Source organism: Podarcis melisellensis, assembly GCF_964234715.1.
Source record: "Podarcis melisellensis genome assembly, chromosome: 13".
In the NCBI taxonomy this organism is placed as follows: domain Eukaryota; kingdom Metazoa; phylum Chordata; class Lepidosauria; order Squamata; family Lacertidae; genus Podarcis; species Podarcis melisellensis.
In genome coordinates, this window is record NC_138545.1 from 35,278,144 (window position 1) to 35,298,130 (window position 19,987).

The following is a 19,987-nucleotide window of genomic DNA, read 5'->3' on the forward strand; positions in this document are numbered from 1 at the left end:
TTCAGTTAGCTGCTACAGAACCTGTAAGGAACCTTTGGCCCTCCGGCTGTTGCTAGACTACAACTCCCAACATCCCTGGCTACTGGCCATGTTTTCTAGGGCTGATGGGAGTTGTAGTTCAGTGTCACAGAGCATGCCGGTCAGTAATCACACAGTTCAAAATTGGAGTTAACGCTTTATTAGAAAAAAACAAACCACGATCGCTACAGACCCAGCTGTGTATGAAGCCTAATGAGCAGAGCAATTCATTCCTGGTGGTCTTCCTCCATGGAAATCAGTTGCTGAGATGGAAAGTCCCCACCTGCCCACAGTCATCTAAGTCCCCCCTTCTCCAGGGCTTTGTCCAAGCAACTGGAGACTGCGCCTGCATGAAGCCAACCTCTTCTCTGCCCTTTTCATGCCTCTTCTGGTTCTGAGAAACCATGGGGGAAGGAGAGATTGTTGAAGCAGGAGAGACACCTGTGACTCTTCACCGGCCTGATTCATCTCTCCCTCTTGGCCTCCTTCCTCGGCTGTTTCAGCTCTGATTCCTGACTTCGCTCCGCCACAGATGCTCCCTGCTCACCAAACCCTGTTACCTCTTCAAGCTTCCGACAGCTCCTCTCCCCAGTCTTCTCCCTCACTGTCATCCCACCACCGCTCCCTAGGCTATGAGCCTTCTTCCCTTGGAGGTTTCCCAAGCTAGTTCCTCCCACCATTCCTCTGCATCCAACCAGCCCATGACATTCAGCAACATCTAGCGGGCCAAAGGTTCCCCACATATGAATTGGAGGAAGTCCATGTGACTCCCGCCCAAAGCCTCCAAGAGTGAAGGACCACAAGGTCACAAAAAAAGCGAGAACACAAATCTCTCTCAATCTCTCCTCCTTTTATTTATTATGAAGGGCTCCTCTCCTTTCGTCAATTGCTTCTCTTTTTTGCCGCCTGCCAACCTCAGCTTCGATTCCTGGCACAGAGGGGAGGAGGCAGTATACGTGGAAACCTTCACGTTGTTGATTTCAATTAAAACAAAACCTCTGATTTCTCTTTTAAAAAAATATTCCAAGTTTCTTGGAGCAGCACCAAACTAATGCCCTGCCCACACTCCCATAAAACCCCCTCTCCCCCAAAGCACGAGTCTATATCCGATAAGTGCTGGGGAGTAAGACAATAAGTTAACAGTTTGTTCAGGTTGAGGTTTCCAAGAGAAGGACCCACTGCTGTCTTAATGTGAGGTTTTCTTGGACGCTTTCCCGTATCTGGCATCCAGTCCAAGTCCTGCAGAGAAACAAGAGGGGAATACGGCTTTAAGAGGCTATTCTCACAGCAGATAGGTCGTTCCTGTGGGTGTGCGAGATTTTATTTACAATGAATGGGAGAGAGAAGTGCTTCTGCCTTCGCCCCTGCTGGCCAATTACTCCCCAAGAGCCATGCTGGCTCTCAGAAGGCAAAACTGGCACCTTTGACGCTTCCTGTTTGAGGCAGCCTCAAACAGGAAAGCTCCCTGCTTTTGTAGGGATGGTGAAACCGTGACTCGCGTTGTGTGCAGGCTGCTTGAGCTGACCGACCCCGTAACCGTTAAGCTCCTTCCTCCTCTCATTTCCCCCTGCACAAGTTCACACATGCAGTCATTTCATTTCCATTTGATTTTTTTGTCATCTCCTCTGCAGTTTTTAAGAAATTGAATGCAAGTCCGTATATCTCTGGGTCCCCGCCCCTGTCCAAGCATGCATACACCTTCCCCTTCTTTGTGGGTGGGGCCATTTGCAATCCATAGTACCAGGAGAAAATGCTCCTCTTCAACCAGGCCTTTGGCTGATTAGTATTCCACAGTCTTTTGAATGTGTCTGTGCAAAGGGGTGGGGGGGGGTAATGTTTTGCTGTTTTGTTTTATTCATTTTCGTGCTTTTATCCTGTATTTTATTCTGTGAACTGCCCTGAGATCTTATGATGAAGGGTGGTATATCCATCAATTAATCAAATAAATAAATAAATAAATAAATAAATAGCATGCAGCCCCCAACTATTTTATGGAATGACACACACTCTCTTTCTCCAAGCACAAAAATGCACATTTATGCTTATACATTATGAATATATACACACGTGGTTCACACGACTAGCACAACCAGGAGCTGAGACCTTCTCTCTGACCACAGTAGTCTATAGGACAGAAGGTCCTACAGTGGTAACTCGGGTTACATGCGCTTCAGGTTCCAGACGCTTCAGGTTCCAGACTCCGCTAACCCAGAAATAGTACCTCGGGTTAAGAACTTTGCTTCAGCATGAGAACAGAAATCATGCTCCGGCGGCACGGCAGCAGTGGGAGGCCCCATTAGCTAAAGTGGTGCTTCAGGTTAAGAACAGTTTCAGGTTAAGAACGGGCCTCCGGAATGAATTAAGTACTTAACCGGAGGTACCACTGTATTTTCATTATTCATTCGATGATAGCCTCCTTTTCTATACCAATATGTATTCACGTGGCTTGTTATTAGGAACCAAAATCTTGGGAAAGGGAACAATCTAGTGCTCCCTCTGGGAGCGGCTGAGGGCCTGCAGGATGCTGCGAACCTCATTCCCTGTGGTTGGAGTGTGACGTGCGTGGAAAGCAGCCTCTGCAGAGGGGCTATGAAGCATCACTGTTGCTGTTGCAGACCTGTCCTCTATGTAGAAAGGGTAACAGAGTGCTCTGGGGGCAACATGGTTGCGTTTGGATCCAACGCCCTCTGGGCTCTGGCCACTTTCCCTCCCATTGCTAGTAAGTGAGGGGAGGTGGGGAATGCACAAACTTGCTCCCTCCCGATTTTTTGCCCTGGCTGGTGAGAGTGCAGCAGGGCTTACATTGTGGCGGTTCCTCCACCTAGCAGCAGACTCTCCCCAGCAATCCTTGATTTTACAGAGCATCGTGGCAATTAGATAAAACAGCTGCGGACAAGACCCAGTTAGATGGTCCTGTCTTAAAAATGCTTTCTGAACAAAGTAAATAAGTAAATAAATAATCCCCTGTCCCCCCTGAAAAACTCACCTAAAAGCTTTTCTGCTTTCTGGGCGCTTCATAACCAAAAACTAAAACCCCCCAAAAATTTCCCCTGGGGAATCGGCCCAGATCATTTGCTCATCAGATGACCTCCCCTACCTCTGGTGCCCACGGAAGGTGCAGGTTGGGTGCTTTGTAGTCAGAAGAATGCAATTCCTGGAGAAGCTTGACATTACACAGCGCCAGGCAAATATTCCCACCCGCCTCTTAATTTGCCCAGGCCTTCCAGCGTATTTTATAATGGGTTTTACTATTGTCTTTACAGCTCTGCATGGATTTTATTGATTTTATGGCTACTGCTCCCGTGTATTTAATGCTTTATATGGAAATTTTTTATTGCCTTTTGTTATTCTAAATTGGATGCCACCCTGGGAATCTGTAAATAGATTTTTTAAAAAATTAATAATAAAACCATTCCCTGCCCCCCCCCCACCTCCCCAATGGATGGGCAGGAGAGAAGGATAGCACTGTCCCACCTAAAGACCCTCACGGGGAGGGACTAGCCAGGCTGCCCCTCCCAACAGGAAATGCCACTTAAAGCACCAGATTTTGCAGGACCGCTTTGGCAGTTTTGCTAGGAATTGTAGAGTTGGAAAGGATCGCAAGGGTCATCTGTTCCAACCCCCTGCAATACAGGAATCGCTTCTCCAAGGTGGGTCTCGAACCCACGACCCTGAGATTAAGAGTCCTGTGCTCTCCCGACTGAGCCACTGGAAACGGAGTCAAAACTCGCCCAGAAACAAACGGAGCCGAAACTTACCAAGGAATACTAAGATGGTGCCCACCCACTGCAGGCCGGTGATCGGATTGGCAAACAGGATGACCGATGCCAAGATGGTGAAGAATTTGCGGGTGGTGGTGACGATGGAGCAGGTCAGGGGCCCAAAGTATACCACAGTCATGAAGATGAAACTCTGCAATGAGACAGGGGCAGATGCACAGTCAGGCTGGATACGATACGATACAATACGATACGGTATCTTTATTGTCACTGTCCCATACAGAACAATGAAATTGAAAAATCTACACAAGACATTCAAAAAACCCCTAAAAACTCTGAAACCCCATTTTAAAATACAATATACTATAGAGACTCCTTATGCTGTGTTTAGAACCAGAATTGCATTTGGGTAGAAACTGTTTCTCAGGCGGCTAGTCCTGGTCTTTATAACCCTATGCCTTCTTCCAGAAGGCAGAAGCTGAAAGAGATAATTTCCGGGATGAGTACTATCCTGCGCTATCTCTTATCTTTCTTATGGCACCTGACAGAATAGATTTGATCTAAGGTGGGAAGAGTGCACCCAATTATTCTCTCTGCGGTCTTTACAACCCTGGACAGCATTGTTTTTTCCCTGGCCGTGCAGCTCCCAAACCATACACACAGACCCTAAGTTAATACACTCTCCACAGTACAATGGTAAAATGCCATCAACGAGGGAACAAACCACAGCAACACAGATTTTGCATCCTCCCAGGTGGTTTTTCTGCGGGACGTGCCCCTGCGCTGTCGAGTTTGCACGTGACCGGACGCAACAGTGGGTTACATGGCCCTTTCCCCTTGGAGTACTGGGAAGAGGTAGTGCTGCTTTTCACCCACCTAGGCCAAAAAAGATTTGGGCAGAGTTTCATTTTTCAGAGGCTGTGTCCTCCGCTCCCTCTTAGGGAACGTGGCAGCAGCCTTGCTGCTGAAGCAGAGAGGTCCACGCAAAGAAGAAAAGCAGGGACGCGATTCCTACACGTTGCAAGGAGCCAAATGGGTGGCTTCTGAACCCAGCATGGGAGCAGAAAGGCAAAAGGCACTCTCTTGTTGATTTGCACGTCAGAGCAAAAGGGATCTAGGTGAAAGGGGCGAAGATGACAGAAAGCCCAGCTGCAGAACATGCAAGAGAATGGCCCCTCCAAGCACACACAGAACGTCTTTTCCTTGCCAGCAAAGTGTCAAAGTCAGACTGCAGGGACAGGATGAAGAGGCAGAGCCTTAAGAACACCCCACAAAATGGCCTGAGCTGCAGTCTCTGGGAATCATCTGCAGGAGTTAAAAGGCATCTGTAGTGCACAGGACCAATGGGAGAAGATACACAGATCGTCCCCTCCTGATTCACATGATGAGGGCAAAGACCCTTGCCTACCCATGTACAGGAAGATCTTTTTCATGAGCAGTGGGAAATCCTATCAGGATAACCTAGAGTTAGCTGAAGCGTATCCTGGGAAGGGCCTCTCACTCTGGAAATAGTCCCATGAACAACCTACCCGGAAATCCATGTACTTCAAGCAGCAGACTTTATCCTACCTTTCGCCAAACGCCTTGAGAACAGAGCAAGGGTTAACACACACATCCTGGGCTGGTTAAAATGAAGAAATGCACAGAATAGCAAATGCACGCCACTCACCTGGCCCAGGGCGCTTGTCAGGCCAAAGAGGAGGATGTTGTAGATAATGCCGGGGTAACGCTCGGTGAAACTCAAGAATTCCCAAAGCTCTCCTGTAAACAAGATACCTGCAAAGGGAGGGGGCATGTTTAGAAATAAAGAATGTGCTCTCCTCTGTCTGCTTTAATCAGCAGGCGTTCAAAGTTATCTGGCTCCAACTGCTGTGATGGATCAGGCCGGCAATCTACTGGGCTCAACGGTCTCACTTGACTGGGACTGGCCAGTTGACAATATTCAACCACCGAATTTGGGTGGTTCAAAACCATAAAATACTGGCAGGGGAGAAATCTGAACCTGGAAGAAACTGCTGCCTTTGTGTGTTTTAGGTGTGCATTAGGAATATGCCAGAAAGGTAACTGCAGCTGTGTTCACATGCATCTGTGCATATTGTTTTCCTAAATATTTCTTCCCATCTTTCTTCCGTAATTAAACTTGAGGCAGTGTATGCAGGGTCCACAGATATAAGTCTTCCATTCTGGCACAGACCAGAAACAGATAAGTGATATAGAGAAAAATCTAAATCGCCAATAGCAGGAGCTTATCAGAATGAATCAAAGTAATTTGTGTGTGATTGTGTATAAAAGCATTCTGATTCTATTGGTAGTTTGGGTGTTCTCTCACATGTTTGTTTAGAATTCAGCTCTCTCCTTTTCCCCCCAACTTCAGCCACTAAGTGTCTTTAAACTTTCCTAGGCAAAACATTTATTTATGCTTACAGCTCAATCTTCCCTTCACTCAGGCAGGGAGTAAAAACAGGCAGGCGGCCCTGAAAGAGCTTGCAGGATAAGGCTACGTCTAACCAGAACAGTTACTTACACTTCACAAAGCCTAACACTCTACAGCTCCTCAATGAAAATGAGAGAAGTGTGCTGTGGAAGAACAGGGGAGCAGGCTCTTCTTGAACAAACATATCCTATTGTTCCCAAGCTTTTTGGTGCTATGGACATTAGCAGAGGACAAGCCCCCTTCTCCATTTCCGAAAACAAAGGAAGATGACTCAGTATCACCGGTTACCTAACAATGATCCTGTGTGCAGCAGAGGTGCTGCTCCTGTTCATAACACCTCTTTTTTATTTGGTATTGCGACCAGACTACAGAATAAAGGAGCTTTTTGTCATTTAGGAGGGGAGCATGCCGGCTTCCTTGAATACACGGAAACTGGAGCCCTGGTTCCCCGCCCCCTGTGGCTGCTGTCATGTCTTCCAAAAGGAACATCCTCCAAAATACACAGGGTGTGTGTGTGTGTTTGTGTGTGTGTGCGTGAGCGCACTGCTTAAGAGGTTACACATACAGATAAACAGCATTTAAGTTATGTAAAATATATAAATAAGATGCAAGGATTGGGATGAAATCAAAGCACTGAATCCTCTCCCACCCCCTGAAGGACACACTGCAAAGTGATTCCTTTCCACTTCAGCCCCACCCGGTCCTTCTTCCTGTGCCAAAATGGCTGGAGACTCCCTCACAACTACTTTTAAACTATGGCAGCCTTGTCTGCAGGCAATTCAGGCTCCAAGTATTTCCACCAACTTTCGACCAGCATTCTGCATCCTTGACCATCTCCTGTTCCACAAGAAAACAGGTCCTGTCTAGCTCACAGGTAAGTCTGCAACGCTGCAAGCAGCGTCTGGAAGAGGAAAAAGCCAGTCCCTCCTGCTCCTTGCTCAATGAGCTGTTTTTGAATTTGACGTGCCTGCCTAGCTGCTTCATGTTTTCTCATCTGCCATCACATGCAAAAGCCTCCAGCCACCTTCAGCAGAGAGAAAATGGAGCAGAACCCCCCATTTTTCCAGGTAGGCCAAAGGCAGCATGTAAAGCATTCAAATTAGGCCCATTAGGCCTCCCCACTTGGTTCGCAAGGTCCTTTTGGCCAATGTCACAGGCGCTTCCCAGCCAAAGGAAAGCTGGACAGCACAGTTGGTTAGAGCATGGTGCCAATAATGCCAAGGTTGCTGGTTCAATCCTCATAAGGGACAGCTGCATTGCAGGGGGCTGGACTAGATGATCCGCGGGGTCCCTTCCAACTCTACAATTCAATGGTTCTACATAGCAGATAGTTAAGTCTTTATTGTCAAAGGTAATACCGTCACTCTGGATACCTACGCACACCAATCTAGCGTCTAGGCAGCTATTCCCAGGTCCACGCTCTATGGAGCAGTTGCAGCAACACGGGACCAATTCCCCTCCGCCGGTTTATGTACCTTCTCCCGACGGACTGCGTGCACACAGCCAGAGACCATGCCTGCATGGAAACATCCTCTGCTCCTCCCATTTCAACCCCCTCTTGGTTCTGGGAGACAGTGTTGAGGAGGGTAGGGAAGCCCTTGCCCCTTCACTTTCCCAACCTGCCTCCTCTTCTGACTTATCCTGTGGCTCCACCCTCCAGCTCTGAAGCTTTCCCTGCCTCTTGCCTCCTGGCTGGTACAGATTCCTACAAGCCACTGCCCCCTCTCCCAAGTCAGACTGCGGCCCCGCTTCCCCCGTGGCACACTCACCAGAACCTGCCAGTCCCTGACAGCCAGGCACACCTACACCGGTAGTCATATGCGTGACATCAAGCGTGGGGCAGGTAAAGGTGTAGCAGAGTCAAAAGGCAGTTTTTGCAAACACTGCCCATCAGCTGGAGACTCCACCTCCTAAAATCTCAGAGTCAGGAAAGGTCCCAATTGCAGGGTAGCGTCACCATCCTCCCGGGAGTGGGAAACTTTGGGCCCTCCCTATTATATTGGACTACAACTCCCATCAGCCTCAGCCAGCATAGCCAATGGTCAGGGATGATGGGGGCTGTAGTCCAGGAGTACCAGGAGGGTGACTGCTTCCCCACTTCTGCTCTAGGCCACCAAGAAATGACGCAGTTAAGGATGTGCCGCTAAGAGGAATGGTCTGGTGTGCTGTCAAAGATTGGCATTTGAGAAAAAAGAAATAAAGCAAAAATAAATTGCTGGCTGAACCTCACATTCAGGCTGATCACCCTTCCTCTTCCAGTCAGGAAGACCCTTCCCCACAGGTTAGATTGGCTAACAAACCCTGCAAGGCTGGTGTTTTCTGTATTTTGGGGTTTTTTGCCTGTTACTGTGGACCACGGCTTGACTCACCTGGAGAAGGAAACTGCGCAGTTTAATACTTAATAATTCGTTTGAAGACGACAGGCCAACCGGCTTCCTTTGCAGCTTCTACGGAATTCATTTTAACACACTGCCTTGTTTTAAAATAATATACAGGGGAACAATCATTCTCCAAATTACTTTGGCTGCAAGGGACTGCTCCTTTTCATTAATTATCAGCTGTTTCTCCTAAGGCAGCCTCAGCGGAGAGGTCTAACAATTGCATGGGGGGGGGGGAGCCAAACTGCAAAGGTTTAACTCTTGGAAGCCTAGCAGAATGTGGAAACCACCCAGGTTGCTGGAACGAGGGAGACGCCAAACGGCGGAAACAGGTTGTTGCTGCCAAGCTGCAGTGGGACCCCAGGCAAAACTGAGTTGTGCACAGGAATGGTCTTTTGGGAAGGGGAGTCCTACAGGTGACATCAGCACCACTCCATGGCCATGTGGAGAACTGCAGAGCAGTGGCAACCCATGGGAGGCAGCCGTCAACATATTCAGAATTGGAATGGACCACGATGGTCATCTCGTCCAACTCCCTGCAATGCAGGAATCTTTCGCTCAACGCAGGGCTCGAACCCACAACCCTGAGATGAACAGCCTCATGCTCTACCGACTGAGCTATCCAGTTTATTTGAACTGGCTTGCTGGGCAGTCTAGCTGCCAACCAAGGAAAGGTTCACCCTAATTCAGCAAACAACAATTTAGGCGTGGAAAGAGGTTCCTGCAGGTGAATTTACTGGACCCAGGCATATTGTGTATGAGCAGAAAGCAGGACAGACCATATCCATCAATGGGATAAGAGAATGCACACCCCCGTGCCTTACATGCCACAAGGATTCTGACATATCCAAGGCTCGTGTACTAACCAGGCTTAGACCTTCACCCCCTTTTGCAGGTACAGCCACATGCACTTAGCCTTCGGCTGCTTCCATGACGGTGCAGATCAGGGCTACTGAGGTCAAACTAGGACGTCCTGCTTCTCCCCCGCTTCCTGTGCCACAAGAAAGTGCTTACCGGCTCCGAGGAACAAAGTTGACCACAGATTGACATTCAGCATCATGTGATTGGAACCAGTCTGGTAATGAGCTCTCATGTGGTCCTGAGACACTCCGGTCAGTCCATCCAAGGTCAAGGATAGCAACTAGGGTGGGTGAGAGAAGGAGAAATCACACACACATGTACGCCTGCTGATTTCGGCACGCTGGGCTGAACAAAACCTGCTTAGCAAGGGGATTAGCAACACACACATTCCCCCACAAACACAACACTCAAACAAGGATACGCCAAATCTGGTTCTGCAGCGCAGAAATGGGTGGTGTTTTCCAAGAACAGTGAACTGCAGCTTTAAGGAGAGGCCAATATCCAGCCTTTAGAGTGGGAAAGCTAACACATCCAGGCAGTTACTAATGAAGATTTAAGAATCTCCAAGTCACACGCACAGCTTCCCAGACACTTATTCCTGCCTCCTTGTTTTCCATACCTGCCTTATCTGCATCTCCCTCTGACCTCCCTAAAAGCCTCAAACAAAAAGTACGCTTGTGTTCAATGATGACAACAGCTACTCTACAAAGTGGTAAGGTGGTCTCCATTTCCACATACAGTGGTACCTCTGGTTACGTACTTAATTTGTTCCAGAGGTCAGTTCTTAACCTGAAGCACCATTTTAGCTAATGGGGCCTCCCACTGCTTCCGCGTGATTTTTGTTTTCATCCTGAAGCAAAGTTCTTAACCCGAGGTATTATTTCTGGGTTAGCAGAGTCTGTAACCTGAAGTGTATGTAACCTGAAGCGTATGTAACCCGAGGTACCACTGTAAGTGTATGGATTAATTTAAGGCACAAGTACGGAAGCCCACCACCAAGTCAGGTTATTAATTTAAATCTCCCCCCATCCCAATTTTCACACTATGGAGCTACCAGCTGCCAAACAAAGTCAATGAACAAAAGATGGAGTCATCTTTTTGCACCCATGATTTATTGAGTATACACATGTGCACATGAGTGTGGCCTATATGGTTGGCCACACCTGCCCTGTGCCATGCAGCTCCTGGAGAGGTGGCAAAGAGCAGCCTGGTCCTCCAGCTGAGAAAGGTTAGCCACCCTGCTTTAAAATCTGAACGCACTTTAAGAACGCGCCCCTTCTCCAAGGCAAACCCCTTGCACCACAGCAGCTTCCTTCGGTTGTTGCAGCTTCATCACGATGCTATGCACCGGGATAGTGGATAGTGTTTGCCTTGCCCCCTGCCAACCCCAGCCCATGCCACCACCCACGTTGCTGTAGGCCCAAAGGGGAGGGGCTCTTCTGCACTGCCCAGGCATGCTCCCCATGCAGTTTCCCAATGATTGTAGATGGTGACAGGTGCAGACTGGAAAGGCTGTGACAGACGAGGAGGGCCCGAAGAGCACTGGCCACTCCATCCAGGAGTAGCAGTGGAAGGGAGCAGAAAAAGGAACCAAGAACAGACAAAGGGAGAACAAAGGGAAAATCCCTTCCAAGATGGCGTTCCCACCTTTTCTATTTTGCCGAGCCTAGAGCAGCTGGCTAGAACAACCTGCAGAGGAACTGGCAGGAAGCTGAACCGGAGAGAGGGGTTGTCCCAGCCCCAGTTGTAGGCTCTCAAAGTTTTTTACTTCCTGCCAGTGGAGAGGTAGGTGAAGCCAATCCAAACAGGATTTCCCCCTTCCTCCAATAGAGGAGAAAGGGCTGTTTTATAGGTGAAATGTGAGCACGATCAGAACCCACAGAAAATGACTCACACAAGAAGTGATCAACTAGAGCGTCCCATCCAGCGTTGAGGTATCGAAGGCCTTAACACGCAGAAGCCTCTCAAGAGTCATAGAATGATAGAATTGTCTAGTTGGAAGGGACCCTGAGGATCATCTAGTCCAACCCCCTGCAATGCAGGACTGTCCCATGCAGGGATCAAACCTGCAACCTTGGCATTATCAGCACCACGCTCTAATCAGCTGAGCTATCCAGGCTCCTGGGCAGCGAGGTGGAGCTGAACCAAAAGCTTCAGTCCAACATCTGGAGGGCCACAGGTTCCTTGCCCCGTGGCAGAGAAAACTCCCTGTTGCAGTCAGTCCTCCAAGTGCGCTAATAAATCAACCATCACCCAGTTCAGCGTGGCTGACTACGCCAGCCTTGTATTTAAGCACGTGCCTGGGAGCTCCAGGGCTGAAGAAATGAACCTATGTTGCCAATTCTCGTAGAAGACCAGCTCCTGTAGATATCAACAAAGGTAACTTGGATCAAACAGAGTGTCGGTGGTGTTACGCTCAAGGGTTAGATATCAGCGAGGATAAGTTTGATCAAACGAAGTGTCGGTGACGTTACGCACAAGAGTTAGACAGGGTGCCGGCATTTGTCACCTGCTTTGCCCATGAAGTCTCGGGCTTCTTCAGTAAATTCTCTCTCACGGTTTTGAAATATTTATAAACATTCGAGTCCATAAGTTACATTTCTTCTTAGATTAAACTATATTTAATTTCTTCTTCAGGAAATTCTCCCTCAAGATTTTGGTGTATTTACATACATTCAACTTCATATGCTAAGTTTCGCTAGACGAAAGGGTTTTCCGTTTTGGAGGCGCTTCGCAAAACGAATTCCCCTATGGGGTTGCTTCGCAAGACGAAAAAAATCTTGCATCCCCCCGCGATTTTTTTCCGCTTTTTTTGCCCTTTTCTTAAGCCGCTTATCAGCTGTTCCGCTGATAAGCCGCTTAACAGCTGATCGCTGGAAGCCGCTTGACAGCTGTAGCGCTAATCCGCTAAGCTGTCAATGGGCTTGCTTCGCAAGACGAAAAAAACGCTATACGAAGAGCCTCACAGAACGGATTAATTTCGTCTTGCGAGGCACCACTGTATTCATTTACTAAGCCGACACTCCGTTTGATCCAACTTACCTTTGTTGACATCTACAGGAGCCTGGCTAAAGGAACCTTTAAAGACTGAATCTTCCTTTTGGACACAATTTGAATGAGTTTTCTGTTTGTGGCCTCTGTAGTAGATCTTGTACATAGCTCTCTCAATTTTTGGATTATTAATTTAAGATTTAGAACGTAGATTGGTATTTTAGTGTTTTGAGTGCCGCTTATGTGCTGGGATCTCCAGGGAGCAAGGCATTGCATGCAAGTGAGCGACCGGACTGGCCACAGAGGGACTGAGAACTCCTTACCTCCTCTGTGGCCAGCAGAGAAACTGAGTGGGTTGCCAGAGGACAGAAGCCCCCCTTCTTGAGCATCCAGCACAGAAATGCAGCAGGCTGCTGCAAAATGGATGGAGTTCTCCATCTCTCCTTTGCCAGCCCCCCAGTAGGCTAATAAAGGAAGGAAGTGGCAGGCTGGTAACTTGTGTGGACTTATTCTACAAGGGTGGCTTAATGCTCCAGGCATGGGTGCCCCTCCTGCTGTGTCCAACACCAATCAAGCACCCTGCCACTGCTGCCACAGACTTATTAATGCTCAGGGGCTTACCAGCAGGAGTTCTCCATACCCAAAGAGGTGGTCGTCCCCGATGTCTCCTCCCTTTTTTGGTTTGTACATGAACAGGGCCACGCCTGTGACGATCAGCAAGACACACAGGTATTTGGACAAGGGGTACTTCTTCCTTAGCACCGTCACCCCCAGGAGCATGACTAGAAAGAGAGAAAGGAAGGAACCGTGGGCAAGGTGACTCCCTGGGTGGCTCTGTTACAAATTATAACCAACTGTTGACCTTTGTAGACTCTGCAACATCAGCTTCCGTGCTGCGGCAATATTGCTTCCCAAAGAGCAGGACACAGGCCAGTCTCAAGAAGATGAACTGGCACACTGAGTCCAAGCGACGCTCCAAACCTGCTGAGTCTCTGCCTGGTCCTGTGAGAATATGGCTTTGGAAAAGGCCCCGGTCAAACGAACAAAAGCTGCTTGCAGATTTGCATCTGGAGGGATCCCACGGGGCTACAAAATGTGGGTTGGCATTGCCCAGCTTGGCTTTTACAGGCTCCCTTCCCTCCCAGGAATCAATCTGTGGGGAGGACCCAAAATGAATTCTCCAACCCTGTTAGCACAATGGTTCTCAAACTTTCCCCCTGGGCCACACTTCCAGAATAAATTTTGCTCGCGCCACACCAAGTTATTTATTGGTAAGAAATACATTGGAAAACAAAAAGGAACTCCTAGCAGTGCCTGATTCATAACATAGAACACAACTGCTTTATAATATGATCCTGGGGCATCCAGAAAGGATAAAACAATGCAGCTGCATAAGAACATGAATCACCCCCAAAATATAATTATAAATGACCCTCTGGCATGAGCCTGCCTATGCCTGGTAATCTCATTTATATTCGGTCTAATTAAATGTTTCTTTGATTGTCCTGGAATTTTCCAACAATACTTGCCATCCTCTCCTGTTGCACCATTGCGGTGCACCACTCCATGTGAGAATCACAGCATTTCTAAAAGATATGCAGATTGCCAGTTCCTACTTAAAGGCTCCATGGGTGTCTGTAGTAGTAGAACCTCTATTAGTACAGTCAAACCTCAGCTCCCGAAAACCCGGATGTACATGCTCCAGTTTTCGAACGTTTTTTGGAAGCCAAACGTCCAACTGGTTGCAGGAAGCTCCTGCAACCAGTCAGAAGCTGTGATTCATTTGTTGAACGTTTCAGAAGCCGAACGGGCTTCTGGAACGGATTACGTTCGACAATCGAGGTTTGACTATATACAATGTTTTTGTAAAGAAAAAAAAGGTGAGAGATGTTGCACGTTCTTTGTAGTTCATGAAAATCTTTAATGGAAATTATTTTTTAAAAAAGAAAAGAACCTGCACATTAGTTATCATCTTGAGCCACCTCTCCCTCCAAGCAGCTTAGAACAGCTTGTATTATATGAGGCTTCCAGCCCACTCTTTACTTTCAGAGGTGTATCTGGAGCCTTTAAACCACACTCTAACCCCCTTTGCTGCTCAGGTTTGAGCTTTTGGCGAGTGGCATTAAGGGTCACTTTTAATTTGACTTGTGGTTATTTAACATTTAGCACACTTTCCGTTTTCATTCAGCTGCATCGTTTGAAAAGTGTTGCTACCTACCCAATCCTTCTGATGGATGGGACAGAATGCATCAATACCTGAAAGTGAAGCACTGGAGGGGTTGCTTTCGACATGGGAGAAATCTAGGTTCAGATTTCCACTCAGGTCGCATAGTCACTGGCTGCGCTTGGGCAAGCCATTATTACCTCTCTGTCTAGCCTACCACTCAGGACTGTTTGAGGATAAACATGCCATTCTGGGCTCATTAAAGAGACGGCAGGCAGCAAAGTCTCAAGAGCCTTTAAACTCCCCTCCTTGCCATTCCAGTCCTTATCTCTGACTTTTTTGGGGTGAAGTCTGAATCTGGGAAGCAAACGTAGCAAAACCAAGCAGCAGGCATGCAGATTTTGTTGATATGCTCAACTCATCCGCGTAGTTGCTCTGCAAAGAACAAAACATGGTTCTGGTTACCAGCACAGGGACTACGTACCTGGAATAGGTTTACAGGACTTCCCCAGCACCTACATGGGAGAAAATGGAGAGATTTATTTAGACCTAACATTCCATAACCTCACCTTTAGCAGCATCAGCAAGTGCTTGAGTCAACTCTACTCCGGAGAAAAACTGATGCTTGATGTGTAGAAGATACTCATTGAACAGAAACGAAGAATCTCTATTCTTTCCTTTTTCAAACTCATCACATTTGGCACCCTCTTTAAGCTTCTAGTCCTTAATTTTAAAAGCTCTCACATTCTGTGCTCTATCTCTACTCTATACTCTCTCCCTCCTTTCCTTCTTTGCTACCTCATTCTTCCCTCTCCACTATTACAAAATCACACCCCTCCCTCTTTTACATCGCCTGCCAAATCTTCCTGGTGGTGTTACTGGCCATTCCTGCTTGGCGTCTACATTCCTGAAGCCACGGCTTTCTCGGAATCCCTGCTCCTCCCCCACCTGCAGTGTTTTGTCTCCTGCACACATCTCCAATCTTGCTCATCCCCTTCAGCAATCCCAGAAAGGCCATGGCCCCTGCTTTGGAATCATGGCCGGTGCAAAGGGCTGTCTGGGTTAAGCAAAATGCCTAGATTTGCAAGCCTAGGGAGGGCTTGCTGAAACAACTGGGCCATCACTCTCGACTTTGTGCCATGTGTCCGGGCACCTCTCTCACAGTCTTCTGTCTCTGTCAGCACACTGCAGGAGACTCAGGGAACAGAGGATACTGTCACTTTGCTCTGGGTTGCAGAAAAGCTTTAAGCAGCATAAGCAGCTTATGCTACTTCCAACTTTACTGGAAGAGGAGCAGACAATGAAAGACCCCATAAACCTCTGTAGGAAAAAGTGTGCAGGGGCCTGTGTATGTAGCAGAGAAATGAGGGGGATCTGGGTGAATGTTGAAGTGGGGTGTACAGTGGTACCTCGGGTTAAGTACTTAATTTGTCCTGGAGGTCCGTTCTTAACCTGAAACTGTTCTTAACCTGAAGCACCACTTAGCTAATGGGGCCTCCCACTACCGCTGCACGATTTCTGTTCTAATCCTGAAGCAAAGTTCTTAACCTGAGGTACTATTTCTGGGTTAGCGGGGTCTGTAACCTGAAGCGTCTGTAACCTGAAGCGTATGTAACCCGAGGTACCACTGTATGCTGGTCTGGCTGCCTTCCTTTTAATATGGGTGTCCCCAAATCCTGGAGCAAGCCTTGTTTGGCAGATTCTAAGCACCAAACTCTTCTAAGTTACCAAAAAGGCAGGCAAAATGGTTTGCTCTACTGTTGATATCCCCCCTTGGGGGGTCACACACTGTTGAGAGCCTCTTATTACTCCCGTCTCATTTAAGCACCATTACTTCAGAACCATCATGGAAGAACATCATGTCTGCCACATTTATGCAGCTGGTATCCTGCTTTCAATATATTCTCTTTGATGTTCCCTGGGCTTAAGATATCGTGCACGCTGCAGTGAAAAGGTTACCAAGCTGTGCACCAGAAAGCAGGAAACATCCCATTTCCCAGACCCTCTTCATCTCCTGCTAACCCCCTTGCTCCCCACTAGCAACCTCCCCTTCTTCACCTGAGTTGGGTAGTTGACAAATTGCAGGGCAGAGTTGCTGGAGACCATGGCACCCAGGTAGGAGAGAGAGCAAGCTGCGTATAGCCAGTTCTGTGTCCGATCCACCTTGACGCTGTCAAAAAACTGGATCACTGATTAGGGGAGAAAAAGGTGAAAGAAACAGGCATGTTGGCAACAAAGCAAGAGCAGGCCAACCAATGGCAGAACTGCATGGCCCTGGCTTTCATATGCAGAAGGTGAAATGGTTAAGGTGCTCAGGCCTCTTAACTCTAAAACCTGAACATGGAACAGAGGCAAAGCCATGTCTAGGAGGACCACACAGGTATACATTGGTGCAAATCAGCAGCATTCTAACACTTGTTTCAAGGGGGGAGGGAACCAGAACCCTAAAAGTCTTTCGTGTTGTTTCTTACAGCCAAACAAGACATTACACATGCAATTTTCTCACAATACTCTTAAAAAAGAGACAGCAGCATCAGAACCCTGTATAACTGATTACACCAGCAGCTGGGATGGTAGGCAATAGAGGGCACATAATCCTTTCCCCCTCAGCCATTTTTCCCCTGACCAAATCACCCTCCCCTAAGCTGTTTCCCCCCCATCCAGGAAATCTCTGTGGAGTATCCAGCAGGCCAATATTTTTAAAGGAGGGGAGGGAGGAAGATAAAGGGGGCTAAGTTAAGTTGCTTGATGGTAAGACTAACTCTCCCTTCCACCTGCAATGGTAGTGTGCTGAGGAAATGGATGCACTTGAAAGAGTGTACAACCTTCTGCTACCTTTCTGAAGCCATTTTTGAATGGGGGGAAAAGGGGGGGGAGGAACAGAGATGTCTTCTGCATGACTTTTTGCCCCTACCCTATTTTGAGTTTTCAAAACCAAAAGGCATGTGGCGGGAGAGAAAGGAAAGCACACAAGCAACAGGAATTCTCATTCACCCGCTCCTCCCTTCCTCAGAGAAAGCTGATGAGGGTGATGCAGAGGTATCAAAAGGGAACTGAATTTCCTATCTGGATTTAAAACAGCCAGCCAAATCTCTGGCTGCAGGTGTTAATAAGAATCAGGCCAAAGCAACTCCTTCCTGCAACGGGTGTGCTTCAAACCCCGGTGGGTTTTACAAAAAACTTTCACAAGTAAGGGATAGGCAAAGGGCTCAGAGCAGCCACATCACTAATTTCTAATACAGTGGTGGTTAGCATATTGGGTTAGGACCCAAGAAGCTAGGGTTCAAATCCGCACTCAGTCATAGAACCTCAATGGGAGAAATCAGGCCAGTCACAGTCTTTGAACCTGGCATACCTCAGAGTTCTTGTGAAGATAAAATGGATAGGGGGAGAACCACACATACAATCTTGAGCTCCTTGGAGGAAAGGCGGAATAAAAAGGTTGTAATAAATAAAAAAGTACTTACACAGCTTGGCAAAAATAGCATTGATCACACATTGGATGAAGACCAAAGACAGAGCATATCTGAACTTTTCCTGCTTTGCTCCTTCCCCATATTTGCCTCTTGTACTGCAGGAAAACCAAATTGAGAGGGTACAGTCAGTTGCAAAGGAAAATATATCAAATGACTCAACTTATTTGCATGTGTCAGTAGCAAAGGGTAGGCATGCACTAGTTTTATGGTGGGTTGTACATCTGAGATAGGCCAAGGTACATTTACTTCTTTTCAGTGAGCCAAACGGCATCAGGATCTTTCCCCCCGTGCAGTCATGGGTAACTGAGGGGAACAAAGCACAGGAATGCAATTGCTGGATTGCACTTGTGTCCCCGTCAGGAGAACACACAAACTGTAGCTCTTTTCAGATTTGTGTGGTTTCTTGCAGGGCCACGAGGCAACAGCTGCTTTGGAAACAGACTACAAGGAATAGGAAGGGAGGGCAGTCCAACTCTTGAAAGTGCTTTAACTGTGGAGGAGGTAGGGGAGACACAAGATCGAAGCCAGATAATGAGGCAGGGAGGCATAGGGAGAGGAAACATATACTCTCAAACAGCTCATAACAAGTAAAATTCAGTGGTACCTTGGGTTAAGAACTTAATTCGCTCTGGAGGTCCGTTCTTAACCTGAGGTACCACTTTAGCTAATGGAGCCTCCCACTACCACCGGCGCATGATTTCTGTTCTCATCCTGAAGCAAAGTTCTTAACCCGAGGTACTATTTCTGGGTTAGCGGAGTTTGTAACCTGAAGCATCTGTAACCCGAGGTACCACTCTACAGGGGAATCCCTACACAGAGGGGTTCTGTTCTAAGTGGGGATTCCCCTGTTCTGTCCCCTTGCAGCACTGAAAATGACACGTGTGTCTGCAGGAACTCTTGTGCTGATCGTGCACAAGTGGGGAGGCGCCTGTATAAAAATCCAACCCATGCAAAACCTCCTCCTCAAACAGCGAGTGTAAGAAATGGAAGAGACGTAAGAAGTAAATCCACCAAACAGAAGGGAAAGGTGCCTTATGCAGAGTCAGACCACTTGCTTAATCTTGCTCAGTACCATCTGCATAGAGTGACAGTGGCTCTCCAGGGTTTCAGACAGGGAATGTTCCCAGCCCTACCTGAAGATAGGTAAAGGACCCCTGACCATTAGGTCCAGTCGTGGCCGACTCTGGGGTTGCAGCACTCATCTCACTTTATTGTCCAAGGGAGCCTGCGTATAGCTTCCAGGTCATGTGGCCAACATGACTAAGTTGCTTCTGGCGAACCAGAGCAGCGCACGGAAACGCCGTTTACCTTCCCACCGGAGTGGTACCTATTTATCTCCTTGCACTTTGACGTGCTTTTGAACTGCTAGGTTGGCAGGAGCAGGGACCGAGCAACGGGAGCTCACTCGGACGCGGGGATTTGAACCGCCGACCTTCTGATCGGCAAGTCCTAGGCTCTGTGGTTTAGACCACAGCGGCACCCACGTCCCATAGCTTGTTTAGCTTATACGTAAATCCGGCACTGCTCCCCGCCCCCCAAGTCAGTGGAGAGAGAGTGGGGGCTACGTTGCGAAGGTAGGAAGAAGACGTGTGCATATGGGAGGAGGAGGCGGCGGCTTTGAGGTCGCCACCAAGCAACCCCTCAAAGCCAGAGGCGCGTGTCGTGCGCGGCTTCGGGGCAACTTACATTGTCTCCTGCAGGACGCCGTACCAGAAGTAGCAGACGAAGACGCCCAGGCAGCAGAGCGGCAGACGAAACCGCTCAGGGAACAGGGCGCCGCCGCCGCCGCCTCCGGGCCCGCCGCTCACCCCCATGACAGGCCCTGGAACCGTTCCCGGCGCCGGCAGCCTCAGCGCCGGCAGCTCCACGCAAACATCCCTCAGCGGTGTCGCCGGCGGGGGAAAAGAGGGCCTCATAGAGGCGGCTGCGACGGCGGCCCGGAAGGA

The 19,987-nt window shown here is 48.3% G+C and overlaps 1 protein-coding gene and 1 long non-coding RNA gene across 2 annotated transcripts; one reads left to right on the plus strand and one right to left on the minus strand.

Annotated features, from left to right (window-relative positions):
- Nucleotides 1–851: 851 nt before the first annotated feature.
- Nucleotides 852–19,972, minus strand: SLC35B1 (solute carrier family 35 member B1). The gene is made up of 9 exons (XM_081884318.1): nt 19,728–19,972; nt 18,033–18,136; nt 16,624–16,754; nt 15,050–15,080; nt 13,023–13,183; nt 9,564–9,690; nt 5,407–5,513; nt 3,777–3,930; nt 852–1,257 (listed from the first exon to the last, which is right to left on the minus strand). The coding sequence occupies exons 1-9, from the start codon at nt 19,955–19,957 to the stop codon at nt 1,205–1,207; spliced, it is 1,098 nt and encodes a 365-aa protein (XP_081740444.1). The 5' UTR covers nt 19,958–19,972; the 3' UTR covers nt 852–1,204.
- Nucleotides 9,700–13,016, plus strand: LOC309354420. Its single transcript, XR_014162282.1, has 3 exons — nt 9,700–10,149; nt 10,366–11,874; nt 12,554–13,016. It is a non-coding gene; the product is annotated as an uncharacterized lncRNA (long non-coding RNA).
- Nucleotides 19,973–19,987: the final 15 nt, after the last annotated feature.

Coding starts and splice junctions, on each gene's coding strand:
- SLC35B1 (XM_081884318.1), bottom strand. CDS start 19,957: ATGAGGCCCTCTTTTCCCCCGCCGGCGACACCGCTGAGGGATGTTTGC. Junction 13,184..15,049: donor GTCCTGTAAACCTATTCCAG/GTACGTAGTCCC, acceptor CTCTCTTTCTAG/TCATGCTCCTGGGGGTGACG. Junction 9,691..13,022: donor GGTATGGAGAACTCCTGCTG/GTAAGCCCCTGA, acceptor CACCCACCCTAG/TTGCTATCCTTGACCTTGGA.